The sequence below is a fragment of the Triticum aestivum genome, chromosome 3D (assembly GCF_018294505.1).
Source record: "Triticum aestivum cultivar Chinese Spring chromosome 3D, IWGSC CS RefSeq v2.1, whole genome shotgun sequence".
In the NCBI taxonomy this organism is placed as follows: Eukaryota; Viridiplantae; Streptophyta; class Magnoliopsida; order Poales; family Poaceae; genus Triticum; species Triticum aestivum.
The window spans coordinates 596212193-596239345 of NC_057802.1; the positions used below are offsets into that span (position 1 = coordinate 596212193).

Below are 27153 nucleotides of genomic sequence, written 5' to 3' on the forward strand. Positions count from 1 at the left end.
AGCGACAGCGTAGTGTCAGACGTGTCGACAGTGATGTGTCGCTTGAAAATATCCCTTGTGGCCATGTCGGAGAAGTCGACGACGACCGCATCACGTTGCACACCGGCATTTCGTCTGGATGGTACGCGTTGATTGCGTGCGCTTGACGATGACTTTGGTTTAGCCCGTCGCCGACGCGCGTCGAGGCTCAGAGTAGATGGCGCAGCTCGCAGATCGTTTTTCCCTTTCACCACCACACATTCCAGGGTCGAGGTGGGAAACTCACGCGGCTCCAGCGCCGGCTCACACGCAGAGACTCTGTCGCGATCACACGTGCTCCAGCTGCATGCATGGAAGGGATGTCACCACGTAGTGCCGGCATGCAATGTGTATGAACATATCGTATCACATACAGCAAGAAAGTGGGCACGCATGGTGCACGAAGCGGCACGTCCTCTCGTCCAGAACCAGCCGGTCGCAGCTGACCTTCTCCGCGATCTGATCGATCGAGCCGCCCAGCTGCCTCGAAATATATTAATAACCACGGGCGGCTCGTGCATGCAATAAACTAGTAGCCATGCATCCAATGCGGGGAGCGAGAGGTATCGATTGCTTTGCAGATTAATTCACCATTTTTCTTCTTAAGATAATCAGGTTGGGTGCTCGAAGCCCATCACACCGGCTCCATTAGACGAGACGAGCAAAGATGGGCAGATTCACCCGGACACCCTGAAGCTGCATGCATGCTCGTGGTTGAAGCTGGCTTGGTTGACGTCCTGCATGATGGGGATCCTGCCCATATATATCTCCCCTGCATGTATGATTGACTGGATGTGAGATGCCCATGCGCCGCTGGCCGGATCTTCCAATAAGATCTGTAGGTGCCCTGCCTCAACCATCCTGGCCGCTCGTGTTCCTCGGGATCGTCCCAAAGTCGTCGGGTGGTGAAACCAAGACCAGCTCATCGTAATCCCTTCCGTTTTGCCCTAAAGCCTGTTTTTCAGTGTAACAATCAGCACTACGTACGACTGTGCCCAGGGTGCCAAATAATTGGAGCACAGTTAACCAGCATGCACACTGGACAGAGGGAAGGACAAAAGGCATTTTTCGGGTCCCTCCGCCGACGTGCGCATCTTTCGTGTTCGCCACCCCAAAAAAGCGAAAAACTAAGCGGCCAATAGACTGTCAGTACTGTTAATCTGTCCTGGCCAGCCAGTCTGACTGAGATGACTTTAGTAAATCGCAGTTTCAATGATCCAACGCGGATCTCCAGACTTCCTCCCTGGTGTGAAGCGGCGACCACGATAATGCGGCAGGCAGGTACGCGTAGGCGCGCAAAATCCGCATCATATCTCATATCCGCGTGCCATCTCATGGAGTAAGTATGACACCAACCAGCCGACGGGCTAGCTAGAGACGAACAGCAAACTGCAGACATCCCAGAGCCAGGCCATTACTATATATACACACATCGGCCTGGGAACGATAACAGTCAACGACGACGGAACACGCAGCTACACTCCCACACTCTCACCAGCTCCTCGCCGAGCCTCTTGTCCTACGACGGTGAGCATGGGCGGAGGGGACGAGCATGGCGCGTCGGCTCGGCTGGAGAGCATCCTCACGGACTCGTCGGCACCGCGGGCGGAGCGCGTGTGGGCGGCGGGGGCAATCGAGCTCGGGATGCTCTTGCGGCTGGCCGTCCCGGCGGTGATCATGTACATGATCAACTTCCTCATGTCCATGTCCACCCAGATCTTCTCCGGCCACCTCGGGAGCCTGGAGCTCGCCGCCGCCTCCCTCGGAAACACAGGCGTCCAGATGTTCGCCTATGGCCTCATGGTACGCACTCACGCACGCTCACCTCCATCTCATCTCCAAAACAATCGTGTACACGTGTAATATCTGCGTAACCAAAGCACTCGCTGATGACATTCTCCATTTCAGTTCTTTGTCGGGGTTTATCGGCCTCATGTGTTTTGAATCACACTTTGGCTTTAATTTTAATTAACAAAGTATAAACTATGTGTCAAAACATACCATGGAAAACCTGTTTTAAAATCATTTGCGTAGGTGAAATATTTGCGCAACCGAATAACTCCTTGATGGCATTCTCTATTTCATCTTAGATAGTAGTACTTTCACTGTCTAGTTTGGGGACTATTAGTCTCCCGTATTATGAGTCATATTTTGTCTATATGTCATAAAATTTATACCATGAGAAAACATTTTTAAAATCATTCGCGTATGTGCAATATTTGCCTATCCAAATCACTCCTTGATAACATTCTACATTACGGTTTGGTTAGTACTTTCTCGGTCGGCATTCATTGATCCCCACCATAATTTCGGTCATATTTTGCCAGTAAAATTAACTAGTAAACTATAAACTAAATGTCACAAAAATTATACCATGGGAAAGCTCTTTTAAATCATTTACGTATGTGCCTAACCGGACCACTCCTTGATGACATTCTCCATTTCGGTTTAGCTAGATAGTAGGCACACGCAATGCTAGTTTGAGTACATTCGGTGTTGTAGGCGCTGCAGGGCGAAAGATGCGCGGGGAAAGCTCTAGGGAATATTTGGAGCCGCGGGAAATAGCCGATCGCCGCGTCTTTTTCTCCCACTTATCCAAAATCTGACAACTAATCCTGTGTTTAGTGCTGTGATGGTCGCTAAAGCATGCAATAATTGCACGTCCCACGATCCGCTCGGCACGTGCATGCATTCACGGTTCAATTAACCTGTCATTAATGGGCGTTGATTTGACCAAAGAGTAGCAGTTGACGTTTTTTTATTGCCACGAGCTTGGATCCTGTGTCACTCATGGTGTTCATTTCTTTAATGAATGATGAGTGGTTGATGGACTGCAACGGCGATCGACTTGAGACAAATTTGACTCGTTGAGTAGTTGGCACGTCCTAGAGAGAAGTTTTTCACGTGATTGGGATATGGATGTATTTGCCCTAGCTACTACATGCTCATGTGTCATGCACCACGCAAAAAAAAAATTGCTCATGTGTCATGCATGCGTACATCTTTTCGTGGAGAAAGAACTTGTGATGTGATCTGGAAAATGTGCTAAAAAAACAAGTACTACCAAAGCTACTTTTTTTAGCACAAGACATGTGTTGTAAGCGATACAAGCTAGACTAGAGTGCAATATATGACAGTAACAAGACAATATGTTTCTGCAGCTGGGCATGGGTAGTGCAGTGGAGACCCTTTGCGGACAAGCCTACGGTGGACACAAGTACGACATGCTCGGCACCTACCTACAACGCTCCGCCGTTATCCTCTGCTGCACCGGCATACCTCTCGCCGTGATCTACGCCTTCTCGGAGCCAATCCTCCTCCTGCTGGGGCAGTCGCCGGAGATAGCCCGCGCGGCGTCCATCTTCGTGTACGGCCTCATCCCTCAGATCTTCGCCTACGCCATCAACTTCCCGATCCAGAAGTTCCTGCAGGCGCAGAGCATCGTCCTCCCCAGCGCTTACATCTCCACGGCGACGCTCGTGTTGCACCTGCTGCTCAGCTGGGTCGTCGTCTACAAGGTTGGTCTCGGGCTGCTCGGCGCCTCGCTGGTGCTGAGCCTGAGCTGGTGGATCATTGTGGTGGCGCAGTTCGCGTACATCATCATGAGCCCGACGTGCCGGCGGACATGGACAGGGTTCACTATCAAGGCCTTCTCCGGGTTGCCGGAATTCCTCAAGCTCTCCGCCGCGTCCGCGGTGATGTTGTGCCTCGAGACATGGTACTACCAGGTCATGGTGCTCATTGCTGGCTTGCTCCCCAACCCCGAGCTTTCCCTGGATTCCCTCTCAGTATGGTGAGTCCCCTTTATCTGCACGTGTTCATTATTTTTGGGTTGTAACTTGTACTTATATACCTAGTAATCAATCTATAGAGTGGGTGTTGATTAACTTGCGACTTGTGCAGCTTGACAATCTCTGCTTGGGTGTTCATGATATCAATAGGTTTCAACGCCGCCGCAAGGTTCGTGACTCTAAACGGAATGACTTGGAAACAAACTAATTAGTTACTTAACTATGGATAAGCTAATGGACAGTGTTTCACTTCAGTGTTAGAGTGAGCAATGAGCTTGGTGCCGGCAACCCCAAGTCTGCATTTTTCTCGGTTTGGGTCGTGACAGTGCTCTCTGCAATAATCGCCGCCGTCCTTGCTGTTGTGATCATGTGCTTCCGCAACTACATCAGCTACATCTTCACAGAGGGTGAAAGAGTTTCCGACGCCGTGGCGGATCTGTGCCCGCTGCTCGCCATCACCATCATTCTCAATGGCATCCAACCTGTACTGTCAGGTAAATTTTACAATATTTCTGCATGCCAACATGGTACTATCTTTATTGTTGACTTACATTATGGGGCGGAGGGAGTAGTACATTAGCACAATCTTTCATAAAAGTGCTCATGTCAACTGCATTATTCAAGCAACTGGGCAGGTTGATTTTGCTTCCAATTCTAGTGCTAGGACAATTTTATTGTGTGTGAAACATTGTATCTAAGCTCTATTTTAACATATATACATGGTGATTGAACTTTACTGACATGCATAGAGATATCAGGTGTTGCTGTTGGGTGTGGGTGGCAACAATTTGTTGCCTACGTCAACGTCGGCTGCTACTACATCGTAGGTGTTCCCCTTGGTGTTCTTCTTGGTTTTGTCTTCAACTTTGGCGTGAAGGTAATCGATTTATCTGTAAATTCTAAGAGTATATAATACTCCTGCATGACGAAATATTCAGTTCTGTATATCTTCTTACTTATATTTCATGGTGAAATCATGTGCCAACTCACAGGGCCTTTGGGGTGGCATGATTGGAGGAACGGCCATGCAGACTGCCATTCTGTTGTGGGTCACCATTAGAACTGATTGGAGCAAAGAGGTAATCCCTGTGACTTAACCTATAGAGCAGCAAGCTTAACTTTATAGCTCCATGTATTTATTTTGCACAAAAATGTAAATGATGAAAACGAAGTTAAACTACCTGAGGTCTGAAGATTTAGTCGATCACTTGCTTGCTCACCATTGCTCCTTCTTGACAGTATATGTTAATGTAAATTATCTAAAATATGTGTTGATAAAGCTAATAAAGATACAATATGTAATTGCATTTGTGTTTTTATGTTTGTGTAACATTCAGGTAGAGGAGGCACAAAAAAGATTGAACAAGTGGGATGATACAAAGAAGGAGCCGCTTCTTGTTGGCGTCACAGATGATAACTAATGGATCGCCGCAGAGTCATAATTGCTTTGGGTTTGAGTTAACTGGGAGCAACAGAATTCATGTGACCTGATTCTTCAGTGGATTACCGGAGAGTTTCTGTACTAATTTGGTTGGCCTGACAGTCATATGCTTCTTAGTATGTAGAGTAGACATGGTTGGCAAGTTAGATTTTTCTTTCGTTTGATTGTCTTGATGTTATTGATCTTTCTCTCTTCCTAGTAAGGCCACTGTCTGGCAATTTTTTAATCAATATTGTAATAAATGTAGAGGTGTGGCAATAAAATTTTGTATTATCTAAAAAATCAAGATTTCAAACCTTTGTGACAGTAACATGAGGTCATAGGCTTCTCTCGAAGGGCCGTTGGCCGTATTTTATTAGATAGGGAAAAGATAGAGTACAAGGGGTTACAGTCTAGGAGAACTAGACCTGCAACCACAACGTTACAGCACGGCACCCCAGAGACCTCAGAAACTACGAGCTAACTAAGTAGGCGAGCTATATCAGGCCGTCAGGTTGCTGATGCAGCCAATGGCCCTCCACATGGCCGATATCCTCTAGGACCAGGTCCCGAACCCTGTCTGCACTGCTAGTCACATTATCGAAAATCCTCGCGTTCCTTTCCTTCGGGATCCCCTCTCTCGCCTTCAACCACCATTCTTCCGTAGTACTGAAGCTGTCCTCCGGTATCATGAAATCAGCTCCAGTCCAAGCCCTGAACCGAAAGAACCACGATGAACCACTCGAGAAACAACCATTAGCAATAAACCGTAAAAACATTGTCCGCCTCCCTTCCTAGCGGTGGCTTGGCCTGTGTGAATCCCCGACAATTTGATGCAATAAGTGTCAAAAAGGGATTTGCATCACCTATTATTGCAAATTAGAATCAGTGCTCGCCTACATGCACATGCCTGTGGGCCGCAGCCCATCAAGCAAATTTTTCACTAACTTTAGTTAGAGTGTATGATTTTGTTAGAAATAATCTTGAGTTTGTGTCTAGCCCTGGTTAGCAAGTTAGGTGCAGTACGTGTCCAGGGTTAGAGTCTAGTCCGGCCAGGAAACTGAAAGCAGCGTGAGTTGCAGTAGTCCGGCTAGGATTAGTCTACTTGGCCGTATTGATTAGCGTTTGAGTCTAAGTACTAGTAGTCCGTCCGTGTAGGCTTTGGATTCTAGACCGGAGTCGGCTTGCTACCTATGCGTGCTTAGCTTATATCTAATCTATACCTATTATTAAAGGAAGGTGATATTCTTGGTTTGGTCCCACTTCAATTAATTTCACGTACGCTATTGGTTTCATTATTTGCCATCCGTTTTGGCCCAACGGAGAAAGCCTACCTGGTGGCGCACTGAGGCCCAAGTCCGGAGAGCTGGCAAAAAATAAAATTGCCGATGGGAGGGTTCGATCTCATAACCTGCGAACCGGCCACGCATAGTTTGTCCAACTGACCCAGCTAGAGATATGAGAGGATTTTTTTTCTCCCGTTGCAACGCACGGGTCTTTTTGCTAGTATATGTAGAACATCGTGTGAGGAAAACAGAGGGAAAAAGAGAGAAACAAAGGGCACGATACGGGCCCTTGGCTATCAAGTTTTGTGTGCGCGTGTTCTTTGTAATTTGATGTGATCGATCCTGTGGGCAAAGTTCCAACAGATTTCTCCTATACTCGTTAAAGACCAATGTGTTTTTTTTTCTTCTGATTTTGGTTATACTCATGTATGAGAATTTGGGTGTGTGAAATTAAAGTGACATGATCTACAAACTTGTAGATAAGGTTGCCACTCGAAACTAATGTCCCACTCTTCATTTCTTTATAGCAACATCTTTTCGTTTTAAAAATATAAAGAATAAACACTTTCACATCAAACCACATTTGTGCATGTCACTTTTTAACAAGTTATTATTACTCTTCTGGCCTCTGCACGGAGAAGATGTACACATTGGCAATATTGGCCTAGTTCCTTGCAATTACAATGTGTTCCTTTGGCCAATATGTGTCATATCGTAATTTGTTTGGAATATGATGATTAACCCCTAAGGACTTTTTTGTAAAACTCGTGATGATGTAATACATTGGAAATTGTGTTTCCAACTGGTATGCCATATATGCATAATCTCCTCGAAAGTGTTACCCCCCCCCCCCCCCCCCCACGCGCGAAATCCTACATTTGGGTGCTCGGTATGGTCGGTGCTGGTTTAGTCTGGCTGTCGGCGTGAGATGATTGGTCGAACTATGTTCAACAGATATGGGTGCCGGTCCAGTAGTAGGATTGAAGCTGCATGAGTGCATTTTGTCATCATGTTCGCGTTTGTCATAGCGATTGAGCTATTATCATTTCTTTTCTATGAGTTGAGACTTGGCAATAATATATGATCGTGTGCATCACCGACATAGAGACTAGGGGTTAGACCTTCATTTTGAAAAGAAAAACAAAAAAATATGCCCACCTCATGTCATTATGAAGCCTGTCTGAAATCTTGATGAATGGTGCTACAACAGGATAATCAAGACACATGAATTCTGCCTTCCAAGTTAATTCCCCATACTCATGGTGAATCTCAAAGCCAGCTCAATTCTCGATTGTTGAACAAGGAACATAGATCTACACTAGACCACTAACTAGCTATTGTCCGTGGCCGCCGTAAGGAGGGGCTGTTTCTTGGTATCATCCCACTTGTTCAATCTTTTATGCGCCTCCTCGACCTGAAGGTCAAATAAAACATTACACATTTGAATAGTGTATCTTTAACAATGCATATTTTTTAACAATTTGCATCGTCCATATGTACTCCTAAGAAGGTTACGAATCATGCGACAGAAAGCACGGTAGTGAGCAAACAAGAGATTGATCTGGATGTTAAATTTATGGCAACAAATAGCTATGGCGATAGAGGGAGGTAGAATGAATCTTCGGACCTCGCATAGTTTAACTCCATGTTCATCATTAACACTTTTGTGAAAAATAACGGAAATGTTTGACTCAACTTTCTGCTCTATACGTTTAGTGAAAGGGGTACCTCTTTGCTCCAATCGGTTCTGATGGTGACCCACAGTAGAATGGCCGTCTGCATAGTCGTTCCTCCAATCATGCCACCCCAAATGCCCTGCGAGCATGCATACGATGCCATCACCAAACACAAGTTAGAACAGCAAAGTAAAGGTTTCATCATCACCAAATATATATATGAAAAAATTGAAGGATAAATCCACCACCTTTACGCCGAGGTTGAAGACAAAACCGAGAACAATGCCAAGGGGTACGCCTACGATGTAGTAACAACCAATGTTCACGTATGCAACAAATTGTTGCCATCCACATCCAACAGCAACACCTGATATTTGTATGCATGTCAGTAAAGTTCAAAATCCATGTATATTTTCCCCTATTGTTTGAGTAATGCAATCGACGTGAATACTTTTTGAAATATTATATTAATGGACTAATCAAGATAGCACATGTTGGCGTGCAGAAACTTTCTAAAATTTACCTGACAATACAGGTTGTATGCCATTCAGAATGAGCGTGATGGCAAGGAGCGGGCAGAGATCCGCCACCGCGTCTGAAACTATTTCACTCTCTGTGAACAAGTAGCTGATGTGGTTGCGTAGGCAGAGCATGACAATGGCAAAGACAACAGAGATGGCTGCACAGAGCGAAGTGACGACCCACACTGAGAAAAATGCTGACTTGGGGTTGCCGGCACCGAGCTCATTGCTAACTCTTACACTGGAGTGAAAACATATCAATTCGTTAATTAGAGTACTTATTTCCTAGCTATCAGTAAGCAATGATAATGTTGTCAAGTCATTCGGCTTAGAGTCGCGAACCTTGCGGCGGCGTTGAAACCTACTGAGATCATGAACACCCAACCAGCGATTGTCATGCTGCACAAATGTAAGTTAATTAGCACAAACTCTGCAGATTGATTGCTAGGCAGAGGCACAAAACATCAGCAAGAATTATGGATGAATGATACTCACCACACAGAGAGGGAATCCAGGGCGATCTCGGGGTCGGGGAGCAAGCCAGCAATGAGCACCAGGATCTGAAAGTACCATGTCTCAAGGCACAGCATCACAGCCGACGCGGCGGAGAGCTTGAGAAAGGCCGGCAAGCCGGAGAAGGCCTGCCAGGTGAACCCGGTCCACGTCTCCCGGCAGGCCGGGCTCACGGCGATGTACGCGAACTGCGCCCCGACGATGACCCACCAGCTCAGGCTCAGCACCAGCGAGGCGCCGAGCAGGCCGAGGCCAGCCTTGTACACCACGACCCAGCTCAGCAGCAAGTGCAACACGAGCGTGCCCGTGGAGATGTAAGCGCTCGGCAGGACGATGCTCTGCGCCTGCATGAACTTCTGGATGGGGAAGTTGATGGCGTACGCGAAGATCTGAGGGATCAGGCCGTACACGAAGATCGACGCGGCGTGGGCGATCTCCGGTGACTGTCCCAGTAGCACGAGGAGCGGCTCCGAGAAGGCGTAGATCGCGGCGAGAGGTATGCCGGTGCAGCAGAGGAGGACGGCCGAGCGTTGTAAGTAGGTTCCGAGCATGTCGTACTTGTGTGCACCGAAGGCTTGTCCGCACAGGGTCTCCACTGCACTACCCATGCCCAGCTGCAAGGATGTAGTGTCTTGTGAGTGTGATGAAGTGCGATTTAACAGTCAAATATACTCCCTTTGTCCCATAATATAAGAGCGTTTCTGACACTAGTCTAGTGTCAAAAATGTTCTTATATTATGGGACGGAGGGAGTACCTTTTAAAATCAATATGTAATAAGTAATAATTAAGAAAATAAATAAATAATACTCCCTCCGTCCCAAAATTCTTGTCTTAGATTAGTCTAGATACGGATGTATCTAATACTAAAGCGTGACTTGATACGCCCGTATGTAGACAAATCTAAGACAAGAATTTTGGGACAGAGGGAGTACAAAGATATTCAAACATTTTTTGGAAATTATATATTGAAGAAAACCTGGTAAAAAACCCTGAATTTGTTTTTTGAGACAACTTATCAGTCTCAATAAGCATGCTGAATAGTCAAGGACCACTATATTATACAGGTCTTGGCATCGTTAGAGTAGCATCTAGGGGATTTTCTTGCAAGGTTTTCCTCATTAGAACCTACCTAATATCTAGACGGCGGGGCAGCGAGGATGATCTAGGAGTGTCGTATGTACAAGTACATATAACCACATATCACCATTTAAGAAGAAATTTTCAGACGCAAGGTGTCAAAAGGAGTGAACGTCTCTCTGCAAAAAAGGAGTGAACGTCCTAACCAGGAACCAAACCAACCTGAAATTCGACATGTCAACGTAAAACACTCAAGGGGGTGATATACCCGGTTTTAGAGATTTCATGGTGAAAACGGCGTACGAAAATGGATTTGTGGGGGTTATTTGTTCGTCGCTCCACATATGAGATTAAAAAAAAATACTGTTTTTTTTCTTTTCTACCACTTCAGTTCTGCCCATAGCACACAGTCCTATTAATCCTATGTCTCGCTAATTGGGATAGCGAAGCAGTGCTTGCCTACAGGATTGATGAAGTGGGCCCGCCCAATAAGATGGTAGCGATCGGTCTTGGGAAGCTTCCGCCCGGTTTTGAAAAGGTCCCATGTGTTTTCTTCCTGTGTTTTTCTCTATAGTTTTTTAGGGTTTTTTCAGATTTTTTATTTTCATTTTTCTGTTATCTGTTTATGTATTTATTTATTTTTGAAATAATATCAACTTTTTTAATACAAGTTGAACATTTTTAATATACAGATTGTGCATTTTTCATATACGCAATGAAAATGTTTCAAATACATGTTGAACATTTTCCAAATGCACACTGAATTTTTTTAGTACAATGTGAATTTTTCTAACACACATTGATTTTTTATAAATCATGAAGAGTTTTGAAAATGAGCGAACATTGTTTAAACGTTAGCATTTTCCATGGCACAATGATCTTTTATATGTTGCAAAAAAATTAAAACTATATGAGGGATTTTTCAAAAGAAAATATGAAAAGAAAATTTATTAAAACTTAGAATTTTTAGAAATAACAAGATTTTCAAAATTTTCATGAACATTTTAGAAAATGTTGGGTCCATATTTTGAAACATGTGAACAGTTTTAAATATCGTGAACCTGTTTTTGATTTATGCAACCTTTTTTAAAATGCCAACAATAACCTTACATGCCACAAACATTTTTTAAGTGTGCAGTGAATATTTTTGTAATGTCCGGTATATATATAGAAGATTTTTGGAATATAAATATAAGTAAGGAAAGAAAAAGGAAAAAGTTGTGTCCGGCCTGAAAGAAAAAACGCTGGAACGTTTGAAGTTTCTATTGGACCAGCCCACTTCAAGGTTCGCTGACCCAAGCGCTTTCATCGTCTCACTAAAAGCAAGATATAGTCGCCCCCTTGTGGGAGGGGAGCTCCTACTTGACGTGCGTTGCGTGCAACAGAATGTTAGCTAATTGCATAGCAACAGCGCGACTGTGCTGGCCCACTTGCGCTTATTGTTGTAACGATATATCTAACGATATATTTAAAAAGGATTTAAAAATAAAAACAGGTAGAGAAAACAATGGAAAAAGAAAATACCGGGCTAAAATCTAGTAGAAGCTTCGTGAAATAGGAAAAATTAGACTAGAACCTTTCCGATTAATTGGGCACTCCCATCTCATGTGGTTAGGTGTGTTTTCTTGACATTTTTTTCATAGAGAGTGACCAAAAGGAAATACCTTTTGATGAGGACTGCTCCACAGCACCGATCCACACATATGCCAGTTCAGGTCAGGAGCCTTTCCTTCTCCCATAGTTTTTTTTTCTTTAGTCCCTTCTCTCCTTGCGTTGTTTGTCATACACTATAGCTCATTACCTAGCTGGCTAGCTTAGTGTCTCCCTCTCCCTCTCAAGTAAAAGTTGGCAAGCTTAGTGTCTCCCTCTCCCTTTCCCTCTCAAGTAATGGACTTTGTGTGTGCTAAGAATCGTCAACTTTTCAACGGTAGAATCTGGACTTTATGGTTTAGGCAAATAATGAACTTAGAGAGCTTGAATTTATATGGCAATAATCATTTTCTAGTGAGGTAGGCCATGTTTAGAGTTTGGGGCATGCCCCTGGTTTTCCTTGCTCGGCCCTGTTTCGACGTAGAGGATTTGGGGCCAAATTGCGCACATGGCCCCGAGTCGAGATTCTCAGTTGGTAGCGAATTGATCATACATGACATCATGCCTAGTGCAACCAAGTGTGATTGAAACAATATTTATAGGAAAAACGAATATTCCAAATCACATGGGAAGTTTCCTACTAGGTACAAGTGGCCTATAGGAGCCGACGCGACTCAACAAGTCAATTTTTGTATCGAGCCGATCGCCGTTGCAATCCATCGACTATACGCAACCATAAACAAATCAACCCCATGACAGACACACGAGCTTGGTTCTGCTTGTCACCAGTAAACAAACGTGAAATGCAGTGCTCTTTTGGTCAGATCAATGCTTCCCAAAAGTGACAGGTTCATCGAACATTTCGATCTGGTAAGCTGTGGGTAATTCGTTTTTTTTTTTTGAGAATGTAAGCTGTGCGTAGCGTAATTAAGGGCAGCAACAAGTGAAATAGCTGTACTGTATAGTATAGGGCCAACACTAGCTCTTGGTCCAACTCCAATCAGCGCCCATTGACGAGAGGTTAATCGAGAGCATCTCCATCTATTCTACTCTGAAGCATCCAAAAATATATGTAGTAATCTTTCGGTCCAGCAATGGCAGGTTCATTGAACATTCCGATCTAGAGGAGTGGGTACATTCACCAATACGCAGAGTGTCACCTAGAGGAGTGGGTACGCCGATATATTTCTCACGGAAAACAGCGAGCGCTGAATGATTTGGAGAATAGATGGAGGGGAGAGAGTGGTGACGTACCATGAGGCCGTAGGCGAACATCTGGACGCCGGTGTTGCCGAGGGAGGCGGCGGCGAGCTCCAGGCTGCCGAGGTGGCCGGAGAAGATCTGCGTGGACATGGACATGAGGTAGTTGATCATGTACATGACCACCGCCGGCGCCGCCAGCCGCGTCAGCATCCCGAGCTCGATCGCCCCCGCCGCCCACACGCGCCCCGCCAGCGGCGCCGTCGAGTCCGTCAGGATGCTCTCCAGCCGGCCCGGCGCTTCCCCGTCCGCCATGCTCGCGCCGCGAGGAGCTGTTGGCGTTGACTGCTATGGTAGCTCCGCTCGGCCAAGTCCGTCGACGGACGGACGCTGGCGTATATAATGGCGCGATCTGTGTGTGTGTTTGCTTGCTCCTTGAATCAAATCAATGCGGCAGCTACCGACCGGACCGGTGACCAGTTCGCCTGTAGCTGTAGGCTGCTCGCCACAGGTTGGTGTAGTAATGGCTTACTAAATCTCGCCGGCTCGCCACGAGATTACCTGTCGCTCCCGCTGACAGTGGGGCCCAGCTAGCCAGCGACGGACATACCGAGCGCTCAGCAGTCAGCACTCGACCGGCTTCCAAAATCCACCCCCAAAAAACAGTTTCCCGTACAAGCTAGTACTAGTATACCTGGAGATTCCTGACAAGGAAAATTACTACTATTATACTCGGGAAGCCCACTTTACTATTAAAAAACTTTCCCTTTTTTTTTTTAGGATCTCCGGCCCATGTAGGGCTACGTGCGTATTGCATTGGCGATTTTCCCCGATTGGTCTTTCAGCTGTTATTTGTTTCAATTAAACTGGAGAAGCCCACTTTATACTCCTCTCTCCGTCCCATAATGTAAGACGTTTTCTTACACTAGTGTAGTGCCAAAAAACGTCTTATATTATGGAACGGAGGGAGTATTAAAAAACACTTTCCAAATTTTGAAGAAAAAGTAGGATCGCGAGCAAAAACATGCAGGTCTAGATCTCCGGCCCGTGTAGGGCTCTGTGTGTGTTGCATTGGCGATTTCCCCCGATAAGGTTTTCACCTGTTTTTTATTTATCCCTTAAAAAAGCTATTTTTATTTTAGTTTGTTTTTCTATTAAAACAGATTAACAATTATAAAATATCCAGAATTTTTCATGTGTTTATAAATTTCAAGAAATGTTCTTGAATTTAAAAACTATTCGTAAATTCAAACATTGTTCATGAATATGATTTTTTTTCATAAAATCAAAACTAGGTTTAAGAATGTTAAATGTGTTAAATATTTCTTAAAATGTTAGTGGTTTTTTTGTCAATTTATATATTGATCATGAATTTTAAAATGTTCACATAGTATAAAAATGTTCATCCATTTAAAATATATTCCTATATTTCAAAAAAATATTAATATATTGAAAATACTCACGAATTTCAAAATAAAAAATAAAACAGAAAACAAATATAAAGGCTTCCGGATCATAGAGCTAGGTGTAGCAGATAGCCAAATAGGTGAACTGAGCACTGAGTAATGCTTCACAACAAATTAAATTTCAACACTATTTTGAACAAAAGGAATCACGTAGACAGGAGATATGTAACTTGCAAATAAGCTGTACAAAAATGTCCTGACAAATGAAATATATGTGTTTTCGACATTGACAATTCAGCTGCGCCGAAGTATAAATTGAATACAAATATGTGAAATGGATGGAATATATATAGAAGAGATTTACTCACAAATGTGAATTGTAATTCATAATACCTTTCACCATGGTTTATGATAAATCTGTCATTTGCTAGTTGTTTTACAAACAAAATAAATAATGGCCACTGGAGTTCACTTGTTCATCGTTCTCACAAGAAATAAATGCAAAAAGAATGAGAAAAAAGAGAAGAAAAAAGGAAAGATACAAAAGAAAACGAGAAAAAATGATGAAACCCGAATAAACAGAAGGAAATGGAGAAAGAAAAGAAAGAAAAATGGAGAAATGAAAAACAAACAACAAAAATCCAAAAAAAAACAATGAAAAAACAGCTCTTTTCCCTATAAGTAGGTTGTGCCCTAGTATTCAACACGAACACGGTGCTTACCCGGTGGTTAGGTTCTCTACTACTCATCGAGAAGACCTAAATCCGAATCCTGGTCCCACCTCCCTCCCTTTTTGTTTTAAGTGCCCGCCTATTGGTCCAGCCTTTTACGATAGCGTTCGACGCGAGGGTTCCTTCTGCCTCGCATAATGCGAGATATACCGCTCGCGATGCGAGACAGAAGGTGTGCCCGCCTGAAAGGAACTTCTAGTGGGTCGGCCCAGTAGGGACCTGTCGCTCGGTTCGTTCACTGGTCTTTGTTTTTTAGTCTTGTTTATATTTTTCTAATATTCTAAATACATAAACTCCAAAATATAATTTACTCAAATTTTGAAAATGCTCATTGCACATTTAAAAAGTGATCATGCAATGTAAAATCATGTTTGCAAATTTTTTAGAAAATGTTGATAGCACTAAAAAAATGTTTGTGAAATTAAAAAAGTGTACATGTGTTCCAAAAACAAAATGTTCGCTACTCTTTTGAAAATGTTTGCCTAATGTCAAAAAGAATGTTCACCTAATTTTTTTTAGCATTTAAAAAATGTTTTGTACCATTCATATAATGTTCAGCATGCATTGAAAAATGTTTTGCATGTACCCAAGAAATTTCAAACAAGTATTTGAATAAAATGTTCATCATGTATTGAAAAAAATGTTCAACATATGCCTATGAAATGTTACACACGTATATGAAAATTTTAGCACGTATGTTTTAAAAAGTCAACACGTGTTTGAGAAAATAAAAGGAAAAAGGAAGAACAAAAACAGAGAAACCTGATATCAAAACAAAGAAAGAAAGAAAGAAAGAAAACAACTTACACAACTTTCTAACACCGATCCAGACCAGAACATGGAATCTTCTTAAAACAGCTCAGGGGAGCTACAGTTTTTGGCCGGCATGCTAACTTCATGCCAGTGGCCCGACTGTAGCTTGTTTCGTTGCAGGCAAGATAGGGGCGCGCTTATGTCTTGCTTATAGCGAGAGCAACTAATTGAGAAGCACTCGTTCGGAGCCTCCCCAAGGGTCACTTGAGGTGGGCTGAGAGCGTGTCACTTGTCATGCTTTGGGTGCTCCCTCTGGAAAAAAATTTATTTTCCCGCACATGTTTTTGGTATTTTAGATGGTTTTTTCTGGGTTTTTTTGGCTTTCCCGTTTCCACCATCATCTTACCTTTTCGACAAAAAATTATTTATAAAAATTGCGCCAAGAACACGTTTTTTATTTTTGTTTCCGCGAGAGGCACGGTCCTGCTTGTTGGAAACAGAAAAAAAAACTCGTTTCTATTTTCCTTCCGCGAAAGGCACGGTTTTGCTTCCGTGAGAGGCATGGCCGTGCATCTTGAAAACGGAAAAAGAGTGTTTTTTTGTGAGAGGCAGGGTTTTGCTTTTGCGATGGGCATGGCCGTGCCTCTCGGAAACAGAAAAAACGTGTTTTCTCTTTTTTTTCCTTCCGTGAGAGGCTCGGTTCTCAAAAATGGAAAAATACGCTTTTCTATGTTTTCCCCTTCCGTGAGAGGCAGGGTTTTGCTTCTCCGAGAGGCACGGATTTGCTTCCGTGAGAGGCACGGATTTGCTTCCTTGAGAGGCACGGATTTGCTTCCGTGAGAGGCACGGCCGTCCCTCTCGGAAACGAAAAATGTGTTTTTTCCTTCTGCGAGAAAGACGGTTTTGCTTCTGTGAGAGACACGAATTTCCTTTCGCGGTAGGCACGACTGTGCCTCTCGGAAACGGCTTTCGAAAAGGGAAAAATCGTGCTCCCGGTGTGGTTTTCTCCGGGTTTTTTTCGTAGAAAAAAGTTCATCAAAACCTATCAAGATGGGATCTAGTTTTGAAGATCTCGATGCGAGGAATCCAGCAGTGAAAACGGTTCGAGATATGGATGCACAGTTTAAGAGATAAAACATTTTGAATAAACAAATGTACGAAAAAAGTGAAAACTTCCTGATTGCGACAAGTGGGGCATGCAACACGCCACTTATCACACCCTGGGGAGGTGGAACTAATCTTTGGAAGAAGTACTCCTTAATTAGTGATTTCGGCTTATGACCAGGTAAACTGTTGCCTTGTCTGTGAGCACACTACAAGGTGTCGGTGTTGGCCCAGTAGGGACGTCAGTCGTTGAGCTGATGTCACCCTAATATCGTTTTTCATATTTTTTTATTCTTTACTTTTACTCTCTTATTTTGTATGAATATATTTAAAAAATATTTTCTTTTTAAAATTTAAACCATGAATTTGAAAAATGCTAACACAGTAAAAAAATATGAGCTCAATTTTAGGAAATGTTGAAAGCTTTCTAATTTTTTTGTGAAAATGAAAAAATGGTTTTGCGTTTAAAAAATATATATGTGATTATTACAAATGTTTATACAATATATAAAAGTGTGTAGTATAAAAAATGTTTCTTAACATTAAGAAAAGAACATGAAATTTTGAAGAAATGTTCCCCTGTTTTGAAAGAATATTTGTGAGATTTACATAAATGTTTATTCAAATGTGAAATAATGTTCATGTAGTTCAAAAACATGTAAGTGAATTTTAAAAATGTGTATAAAATGTAAATAATAAGTTGTGTAGTATAAGAAAAGTGTTTCATACCATTAAAAAAAGTGCATAACAGAAATATTCCCTTGTTTAAAAAAATGTGTATGACATTTAGAAGGACTTGTATACAAATGTAAAAATGTTCGCATAGTTAAAAGAATTATTTGTAATTTTTTTATAGAAAATGTATAAAATGTAAAAAAAAATGTAGTGTACTATAAAAAATATTTCTTACTATTAGTAGAAGTGCAAGACATTTTGAAGAAATGTTGCGCCGTTTCAACAAAATGTTTCTGGCATTAGCAAAATTGTTTATACAAATGTAAAAAAAAGTCATGTAGCTCAACAATAATGTTTCAACGTGTATTTTTTTTTTGCGGGTGAAAAGAGGATTCTCATTACTCACGGAGGCTTTTCAGCTAGAGCCAAGTTTACAATAAAGTTTAACCCCGAGTGCAACCAAACAGCGGTGCGAGGGGTGCTCCTACCATACTTGGCAAGCTCATGACTAACTTTGTTTTGCGAACGACAACAAAGACTAAAAGAGACCTCCCTCCCCTCCATCGTTGCCAGTCTCCTGATTTCCTCAATGACGGTGCGATGAGCCGACCGGTCCTGCACACGAGCTGTGATCATTGTCACCGCCTCCGCACAATCAAGCTCGACTTTAATGGGTGCGTCCGTACGGAAAAGAGCTAGTTCCAGGCCCTCCCGACACGCCGCTAGCTCTGCCATGAGCGCATTATCGCATGCGCGAATTTCTCTACAAGCACTGAAAATGATCTTGCCCTCAGAATCTCGAAGGACCATGCCCCCTCCAGCCAATCCTGTCGCCGGTATGAAGCTACCATCTGTATTAAGTTTAGTATTGCCTAGCTCTGGGGCAACCCATCCTCGCTCCTCCTTGAGAGGAGCCGGCTCTCTAGTGAGTATCGGTGGTGCATTGAGTATCATCTTTCCCTTGACCACATCTCCACTTGGGTGTTGCTGCACGCACAAGAGTGAATTGATGTATCCATGAAGGAATCTGCGAGAAGCTTCTGTGGGTGGTGGCTTCTTCTCATGCGTAATCTCATTCCGCACATGCCAAATCCTCCACATGAACATGAGCACAATCATCCGTGTCGCCTCATCCAGTGGCTCCAGAAGTGTGAAGAGCCATTCCGGCCCAATTATGGATGGCATCGACACTCGGTATAGGCCAGTCCAAGGCCATAGCATGCCATAATTCCTTAGCTAGTGGACACCTGCAGAACACATGGAACCCATCCTCTCGTTCCACACCACAAAGGGGACAAATATCAGTAATCTCAAGGTGCCGAGAGAATTTGTTTGCCCAGGTAGCAAGTGAGTTTGTAACAATCCTCCATGCAAACACGCGTACCTTCGGGGGAGTAGGGCACCCCCATATGATCTTCCAGATGGCGCGACGACCATCCGGTGCCCTGCTCATGGCTGTGGCCGATGGACGCTCGCGCTCGTCCATGTCCATGATCGTGCTCGTCTAGGCCGGTCCAAGGCAGATCGAACAGTGAAGATATCATTCTTCTCCGGAGCCCATGCGATGATGTCGTCGGTGACACGAGATGAAGTGCGGATGCTGGCGATCGCATCGACGTCTGCCGGAAGGAAGTAGCGCCGGAGTAGGTCCATGCGCCAAGTCCCGTCCGGGCCAAGGAGCTCGGCCACCCGCCGGAGCCGACATGTGCCCTGCTGGGAGACAGGTTGGCGCGATGGCTCCCGGGGGACCCACCGATCCCGCCATATGCGGATGTTCTGGCCATCCCCTACCCGCACACAATGCCCTTCTTTAGTAGCTCTAGTCCATATTGTATGGCCTGCCACGTAGAAGAAGCATTTCCGGAGAAGACTGTGTCCTCTAGACGTGTATTTGATAAAATATTGACAATAAAGTGTTCAAACATGTATTGAAAGGAAAATGTACATCATGTATTTGAAAAATGTTTGTTTTTAGCAAAAATGTATTTTCACGTGTACACTAAAAAAATATTGTGCGTTGAAAAAAGTGGACATGTGTTAAAAAGGAAAACCAATGGAAACAGATAAAAAACTAAAAGAATAAGGAGGAAAACTGAGAAAGAAACAAAGAAAAGTAAGGTATAACAAAGAAAAAAAGAAACAATGGAAACTGGTGAAAACAAAGAAAACCCAAATATAACAAAGAAAAGATAAAGAGCCGAAGAAAAAAACAAAAGAAAACAAAGACATTAATCACACAGTGTGTACTTGCCCTGTTCACCCCCTCGTTGCTCCCTTGGGGCGACTTGGGTGGCTCCAAATCCTAGTCTGCCGCCGGCCTTTCCCCTCCTCCCCCTGACGTCGTAGCCATCGGAGACACCGCCGGCAAGCCCGCGCGGTGCTGAGGAAGGTGGCGGTGAGGCTGCCGCTTATGCCTCGCATGAAGGGCATGGCGTGCCGGGGTGGCGGCCCCGGTCAAGGTGGGCAGTGTTGTCCCTGTGGTGGACGGCGGCTGTGGGTGCTCGACTAGTCTCCTAGGCTTGCTTGGCCGTGAGGGGAATGTATCCGGTGCACCCGCACTTGTGGTGCTACCGGTGCACTAGATGCCATAGAATATTTTAAAAAATCTGAAAAAAAATCTAGCATGTTAACACAGCATCAATGTATGATGTCACAAAATTTTATATAAAAAGTTGATTTTTTTTAGATACAAAAATGACAAATTTGACATCGCTGTGATTATGGGCCAAATCTAAAGCCCAAGTTATGTTATGTACTATTCAGTGTTGAATTTGTCATTTTTGTTTTTGGAGTTATGTTTTGAATTTTGACTTGAGTTTTGTGACAATCTACATTGATTTTGTGCATGCGTGCTAATTTTTTCAGATTTTTTTTGAATATTTTAAAAGCTCATTGTGAGTTCGGTGCACCGGTAGCACCATAAGCTCCGGTGCACCAGATATTTTCCCTGGCTGTGAGATCTTGGTGGATGGAGCTCGCGGTAGGCGGGATTCGTTTTGTCGGTCGGCCAGATCTAAATCGACCAACACCAACTCCATCCTTCTCACCCTCTCTGCTATTCGATCCGGGCTCCGGTGTGGCCCTGCTCGCCGGATCCAATGGTGGTCGTTTTGGCGGTGGGGTTCTTGGAATCGGGGGAAACCCTTGGCCTGCGGTGGCAGCCACAACGATGACAACGCTGTGGCGTCGAAGCACTTCTTGGAGTCTTCGTTGAGGTATCCCACCCACCACACATCCTCCCCTGTCTTGGTCCTTCTTCGGGACGACAGCGAAGCTATGGCACCGTACCGCTTTCTGAAGGCGCCGTGCTTGGACCGCGGGGTGGTGGATATCATGTTGGGATGTGCTGGTGGCTGTTGTGGCTGCATTACTCTTCGTCAACTTCTCGCCGTGTCGATTTGTTTCGTGTTCCTATCCTGCGGTGCGCGTCTCCTTCGCGGTTGTGCCATGGCAACGACTATTTCTTGTGGAGCTCAATGTAGTCTGTTGTAGCCCCTCTCATGGTACACCTGGTGGCCATATGTGAATTCGGGTTCTTGGGGAACCATTTCACCTGCCGACGGTGCGACGCCCTTCTGGTCCGGGACGATAAGATTGTGGCCTTCTACAGCGACGAAGACATTTGTCATTGTGCCCAGGTTGTTCATCATGCAGGAGTGGACTTGGGCCTTCTCCTTTTACATTGTTGTTTTCCACAAGCTCGGTGGTTGCCTGCTGCTGGCTACTTTGGTGGCCGAAGACCTCGATGGATCGATCAAGCTTAGTTCTTCAGCTTCATCTTGGTAGTTGCTTGTGTAGTCTTAGGTTTGTGCACTATCGTGTTTTGCACCTTGTATCGACCGGCTGATGTTGTGTCTTTCTTTACCATCTTTTTTTCATGTTGCTTGTAAGTGGATGGTCGATGTAATCCTGGTCAATTGGTGGCTTTGTTAAATCTAAGTCGGACAAGGTTTGAGCCTTCTCTCGGGCTCGGCCGATGTCTTTTCTCTAAAAGGAAAGGGTGTGACTAGGTCTCAGTCGACTGAGATTTAACCAAGTCTCGGTCAAGTGACATAACATGCAAAAAAAGAAAAAGAAAATTTTACACGAATCTTAATGTAGCATCTCACAGATATAGCATCGACTGAGACTCCGTTAAATTTCAGTCGATTGAGACTTAGCAAGACTGAAAAAGAAAACGGAAGCAAACAATGAACCATCTAAGCAACAGCGAGCGATCGACGAATGCACGAATATAGGCTGGTCGAGTAGTGCAGCGCGTAGGAAATCCTTCAGTCAAGACCTGGTTCCATCTCGTGTTGAGCGAGATATATTTCTCGCGGTTCCCACTTCCCGGCGGCCTCTTCAGTTGAGTTGGGGTCATTCGTTCCCACGTCCGGTTTATAGAGGACAGATTAACCGCCGCCTCTTCCGATCCAGGCGGCTGGTGGTTAACTCCACGCCGTGGTACGTGGCTGGCGACGCCATTGATTGTCCCAGCGTCGCCGCTCTCCATTTGCTTTTCCCGGCCGTAGCAGCCCGGCCGGCCGATAGAGATCCAAAAAGTTGCGGTTGTTCAACCCACCAGCCATAGATCGGTCGCTGGAAAAGTTCTCCAATTTATTTTGGAGGCACGTACACGCGGCACGCGTCGCGTCTCGGTTGGTTTCGTTCCTCTATTAAGCGCGCGCGCGCGGCGTTTCTTGGCGATCCCGTCCGAGCAGAGCAATGGCGTGCTGCGCTGCGGTGGTGGCGGTGGTGCTGGCGGCCGCGGTGGCGGGGGCGCCGGTGGAGGGGCTCGGCGTGAACTGGGGCACCTTGGCCACGCGCCGGCTGCCGCCCAAGGTGATGGCCCAGCTGCTCAAGGACAACGGGTTCAAGAAGGTGAAGATCTTCGACGCCGACGAGACCACCATGATGGGGCTCGCCGGGACCGGCATCGAGACCATGATCGCCGTGCCCAACGACATGCTCGCCGCCGTGGCCGCCGACTACCGCCGGGCCAAGGAATGGGTCAAGATGAACGTCACCAAGTACGACTACCACGGCGGCGTCAACATCAAGTACGTGCGAGGCTTGCAGTTACTTACTTCGTCATTTTCATCCGTCTTTCGCGCAACTGATCTGATCTGTTGTTGATCCATCAGATTCGTGGCGATCGGGAACGAGCCGTTCCTCACGGCGTACAACGGCACGTACGACAACGTCACCGTGCCGGCGCTCAAGAACATCCAGCGCGCGCTCGACGAGGCCGGCCACGGCTCCGCCATCAAGGCCACGGTCCCGGTGAACGCCGACGTCTACGACTCTCCGGCCAGCAACCCCGTCCCGTCGGCGGGGAAGTTCCGGGACGACGTCGCCGCCGTCATCACCGACATGGTGAGGTTCCTCAACCACAGCGGCGCGCCCTTCAGCGTCAACATCTACCCGTTCCTCAGCCTCTACGGCAACGACAACTTCCCCATCGACTACGCCTTCTTCGACGGCGCGCCTCCCAACCCCGTCATCGACAACGGCGTCAACTACACCAACGTGTTCGACGCCAACTTCGACACGCTCGTCTCCGCGCTCGACAAGATTGGGTTCGGGAGCATGCCGGTGGTGATCGGCGAGGTCGGCTGGCCGACGGACGGCGACAAGCACGCCACGGTGCCCTACGCCGAGAGGTTCTACAACGGGCTGCTCAAGCGGCTGGCGGCGCGGCAGGGCACGCCCCTGCGCCCGCACGCCAGCATCGAGGTGTACCTCTTCGGGCTCATGGACGAGGACGCCAAGAGCGTGGCGCCCGGCAACTTCGAGCGCCATTGGGGCATCTTCACGTTCGACGGCCGCCCAAAGTTCCCGCTCGACCTCCGCGGCAACGGGCGGCCGGTCATGCCGGCGGGGGCCAGGGGCGTGCAGTACCTGCCGCGGCGGTGGTGCGTGCTCAGCCCCAACGCTTCCACCAACGCGACCGCCGTCGAGGAGAACGTGGCCTACGCGTGCTCGCGCGCCGACTGCACGCCCCTCGGCTACGCCTGCAGCTGCGGCGCGCTGGACGCCGCCGGGAACGCCTCCTACGCGTTCAACGCCTACTACCAGGCGCAGGGGCAGGTGCCGTTGGCGTGCGACTTCCAGGGCCTCGCCCTCGTCACCGACAAGGACGTGTCACGGCCACCCTGCAACTTCACCGTACAAGTAGTTGCCGAGTCGCGCGCCACGGCGGTCACCACCAACACAACCGCCGCCGAGTCAATGGCGCCCGACGCGGCCGCGGCGCGGCTGACCGCCGCCGTGATGGCTTTCTTGCTTGTGCTCGTCTCGGCATAAGGGCAAGGAGTAAGTGTTTTGTAGATACTATGTGGCGGTGAAAATGATGTACGTTACCTTAATTAATTGGTTGATGCTCGTGCTAAATTAATTATTACCATAGTACATTCTCTTCCTTTCATAAGTCAGTCAGTCAGTCAGCATCTAACCGCGAATAAAAACCACTATATTCATACAGCACCGATGTTCAATGGTTCATGCTTCTTGGTGGCTCTTGGAAATAAAGATAGTTTCTAGTTTCTAGTAATTGTAAGTGTTCGGAAATAAAGATAGTTTATAGGGTTTTTTCTTTTGAAATGACAGCAAAAGAATAGTTTCTAGTAATTGATGCCTCGCTACCATGGTTAGTTTTTCAATAGTGCAGAAATGCTTACACACAATCTTAACAGTAGCGCGTCATTTTTTAATTCACGCCACTGGGGTTCAGCTCCTCTGCAGTTAAGTGTTTACTGTATGGGTACAGTAGCATGTACGATCGGCCGTCAATTTTAATCCAACTGCTCTCCTTTCTTCCCCTTAATTCTATTTCAATTCTTCAAAAAAATATGCTCACTGGAAAGAAAATATAGACCGGAGAGCCGATCCTCCAGCGGCCAGCAATGCCTCCGATGGGATGAGCGCGGCTGCCGTCCAAGGCCATGCTCGCGTGCCGCTGTATCTCCCGATGGTCAAGGACGGAGGCCCGCGGCCAGATCCGGGGAGAAGGAGCTCCAGCGAGCTCCTCTAGAGCACGACGATGACAAGCTGGAGGCTCCTTCCGACGATGACAAGCTGGAGGCTCCTTCCGGCGACCTCAGCGAGGAGGAGGGTGGCAGACCGATGAGGGGAAGAGCACGCCGGAGTCGCCGCGCTCTCCTCTGACGAGTGGCGACACGGACGGCGCCCCCATGATCCTCTGGCTGCAGGAGGACCGCGGCGGCGCGGCAGCTGGACCTCTTTGGCCACCTGCTCGGCCAAACTCCTCAAGCTGCAGCTAACGGATCGAATCCAAGAAGCCTCCAGCCGGCTAACTTAGAACTGCTTGCTCCTTTCTTTATTCTCCCATTAGAGAAGCTACAACATATGGTTGTTTAATGATCTGTATAATTCTTCATGGCAATATGGTTCGTCAATAGCCAGTTGTGGTACATGCATGTGTGTTGAGTTTAATTTCAGTTATGGTCTTAGAGCATCTACACCCGGCCGCCCAAAAACCGTCCTCAAACGCCCGGGTGGCCCGCCGATCACTGACAGATCACAATATTTTGACCTAGAAGGACTCCTCAAACGGGCCTCAAACGCCTGGGCTGACCGGCACTCCGACCAGTCCGGATCCGTCAACTGGGGTGTTATCCCGTGCGGGTTCGAGGAGGCAACGGTGCACGCGGCTTCCCTCGCCCGGATCTGCTGCTGGATCTCGTAGCGGCGCTCCGGCGTCAGCATGACATAGTACGTGATCTTGCTCTGGACCATGCTGGAGTGCTGAAGCGTGGATAGAGCGCCGGAGCGGGAGAGGGAGGAGGTGGATGGGCTCGGACTAGCGGCGCGGAGAAGGGGAAGGGGGTCGCGTTAGGGTTGCGGGATGCCGGCCGGCTTAAATAGCCGGATTTCATCTTGGGCGACGAGCCGGAGCGGCGTCACGCAGCGTTCACACCGCGGCGACGGATGTGGCATCCGTCGGACCGCCGGGTTTCCGGGCGTTTCATGTGGGGCCATGCCGTCAGGCCGACGTGGCGGGCGTGCCCGGGAGCCCCCATATCCGCTCCATATTTGGGCTGGATATGGGGGGTGCCGGTAAGCCCGGGCGTTTGAGGGCGGTTTGAGAGGCCGTGTCTGGGTTCAAATTTCCTGATTGGATAGTGACCGGGCGACCTGCCCGGGCGTTTCAGACGGGTTTGAGGGATCTGGTTCTAGATGCTCTTAGTGGTCACTTGCTTTGTCGATCTTTGTCCATGGAGTATAATTTTTATTCAAAAAGTTCCTGAATTAGGAGGAACTTCGCAGCCATGCCATTGGTGACCTTCAGATAAGTTGTTCCATGCAATGTGCTAATCTTGCCAAGAACAAAAGAATTGCTTACTCTGCATCATGTTAGAATCTCTGATTCAGTAAGAATGGTCATGTGTTAGGAGGAACGAGGGATGGATAGGAGGATTTGGCGCTAATTCTACAGGCGTGGAGGGGTGTTTGTTTCTGGTTATTAATTAATTGAATTAAGGGAGAGAAAGGAGAGCCATTAGATTATAACGGATGGCAGATTCTGCCTGCTACAGCACGTGTACAGTAACGACTGTACAGCAGAGGAGCCGAACCCACGCCACTGGTATTTTACTTTCATAAATACCAATGCCGTGGGCGTATTTCCTACACCACAAATATTACCTTACTGATAGTGTGTTGCCTAAAATTACGCTACTACTGATCGAATCAACCTGTCGCAGGCGTGTTGCCTAAAAAAATAGATCAATTACTAGTGGCGTGCGCCCGAAGTGGCATGCCACCGCCACCGCCACCGCCGTGGTTGAATGCATGGAATCGGGCAAAGTTGGAGTGAGCGGCTAGTTCAACAAGAGATGGCTGGGCTGTCATACCCCTTTCTCCCGCCCACATGCAAACTCTCGTCTAGGGTTTCCTTGCCTCCGCCTCATCTCCTATATTCCTTGGACCATGAAGGCACGCTAGATCCCGGCTCTCGCCTGCGGGAGGGCTCTATTTTTAGATGCTTTTCTGAGTTTTGTTAGGGTTTGTGTCATGCTCAAGAAGATGGGGCGGCGGTGGCTTATTGAAGATGGAATAAGGTCCTCCCCGCCTAGTCCCCGTCCTGGTGATGTTTCAAGCATCGTCGAAAGGCGTGTAGAGGTTTGTCTCCGACGGATCTCGTGGGAACTGGTCGGCGTTTGTCTTCGACGGATCCGACTGGATCCGGTCTTCGTTCGTCTACGTCTGTGTGACTGCAGGTTGGATCCTTTCGGTCTATACTTCTCTTCATCGATGGCGGTTGCTGTTCTGGTGCGCCGGTCTTATGGGGCCTTAGCACGACGACTTCCCGACTGTCTACTACAACAATGTTTGCCCGGCCCCCACGAGGAGGGGCGATGACGGCGGCGCGCCTTCAGCTCGCTCC

At 46.6% G+C, this 27153-nt stretch overlaps 3 protein-coding genes across 3 annotated transcripts; 2 read left to right on the forward strand and 1 right to left on the reverse strand.

Moving 5' to 3' along the window:
• Positions 1-1471: 1471 nt before the first annotated feature.
• Positions 1472-5560, forward strand: LOC123080792 (protein DETOXIFICATION 40). The gene is made up of 7 exons (XM_044503744.1): positions 1472-1821; positions 3180-3811; positions 3922-3978; positions 4065-4303; positions 4568-4686; positions 4802-4888; positions 5147-5560. The coding sequence occupies exons 1-7, from the start codon at positions 1552-1554 to the stop codon at positions 5228-5230; spliced, it is 1488 nt and encodes a 495-aa protein (XP_044359679.1). The 5' UTR covers positions 1472-1551; the 3' UTR covers positions 5231-5560.
• Positions 5561-7664: 2104 nt separating this feature from the next.
• On the reverse strand, positions 7665-13506 carry LOC123075771 (protein DETOXIFICATION 40). Its single transcript, XM_044498296.1, has 7 exons — positions 13148-13506; positions 9208-9839; positions 9055-9111; positions 8715-8953; positions 8440-8558; positions 8244-8330; positions 7665-7929 (listed from the first exon to the last, which is right to left on the reverse strand). The coding sequence occupies exons 1-7, from the start codon at positions 13406-13408 to the stop codon at positions 7846-7848; spliced, it is 1479 nt and encodes a 492-aa protein (XP_044354231.1). The 5' UTR covers positions 13409-13506; the 3' UTR covers positions 7665-7845.
• An 8594-nt stretch (positions 13507-22100) lies between these two features.
• LOC123080793 (glucan endo-1,3-beta-glucosidase 8-like) lies at positions 22101-24155 on the forward strand. Its single transcript, XM_044503745.1, has 2 exons — positions 22101-22804; positions 22889-24155. The coding sequence occupies exons 1-2, from the start codon at positions 22470-22472 to the stop codon at positions 24048-24050; spliced, it is 1497 nt and encodes a 498-aa protein (XP_044359680.1). The 5' UTR covers positions 22101-22469; the 3' UTR covers positions 24051-24155.
• Positions 24156-27153: the final 2998 nt, after the last annotated feature.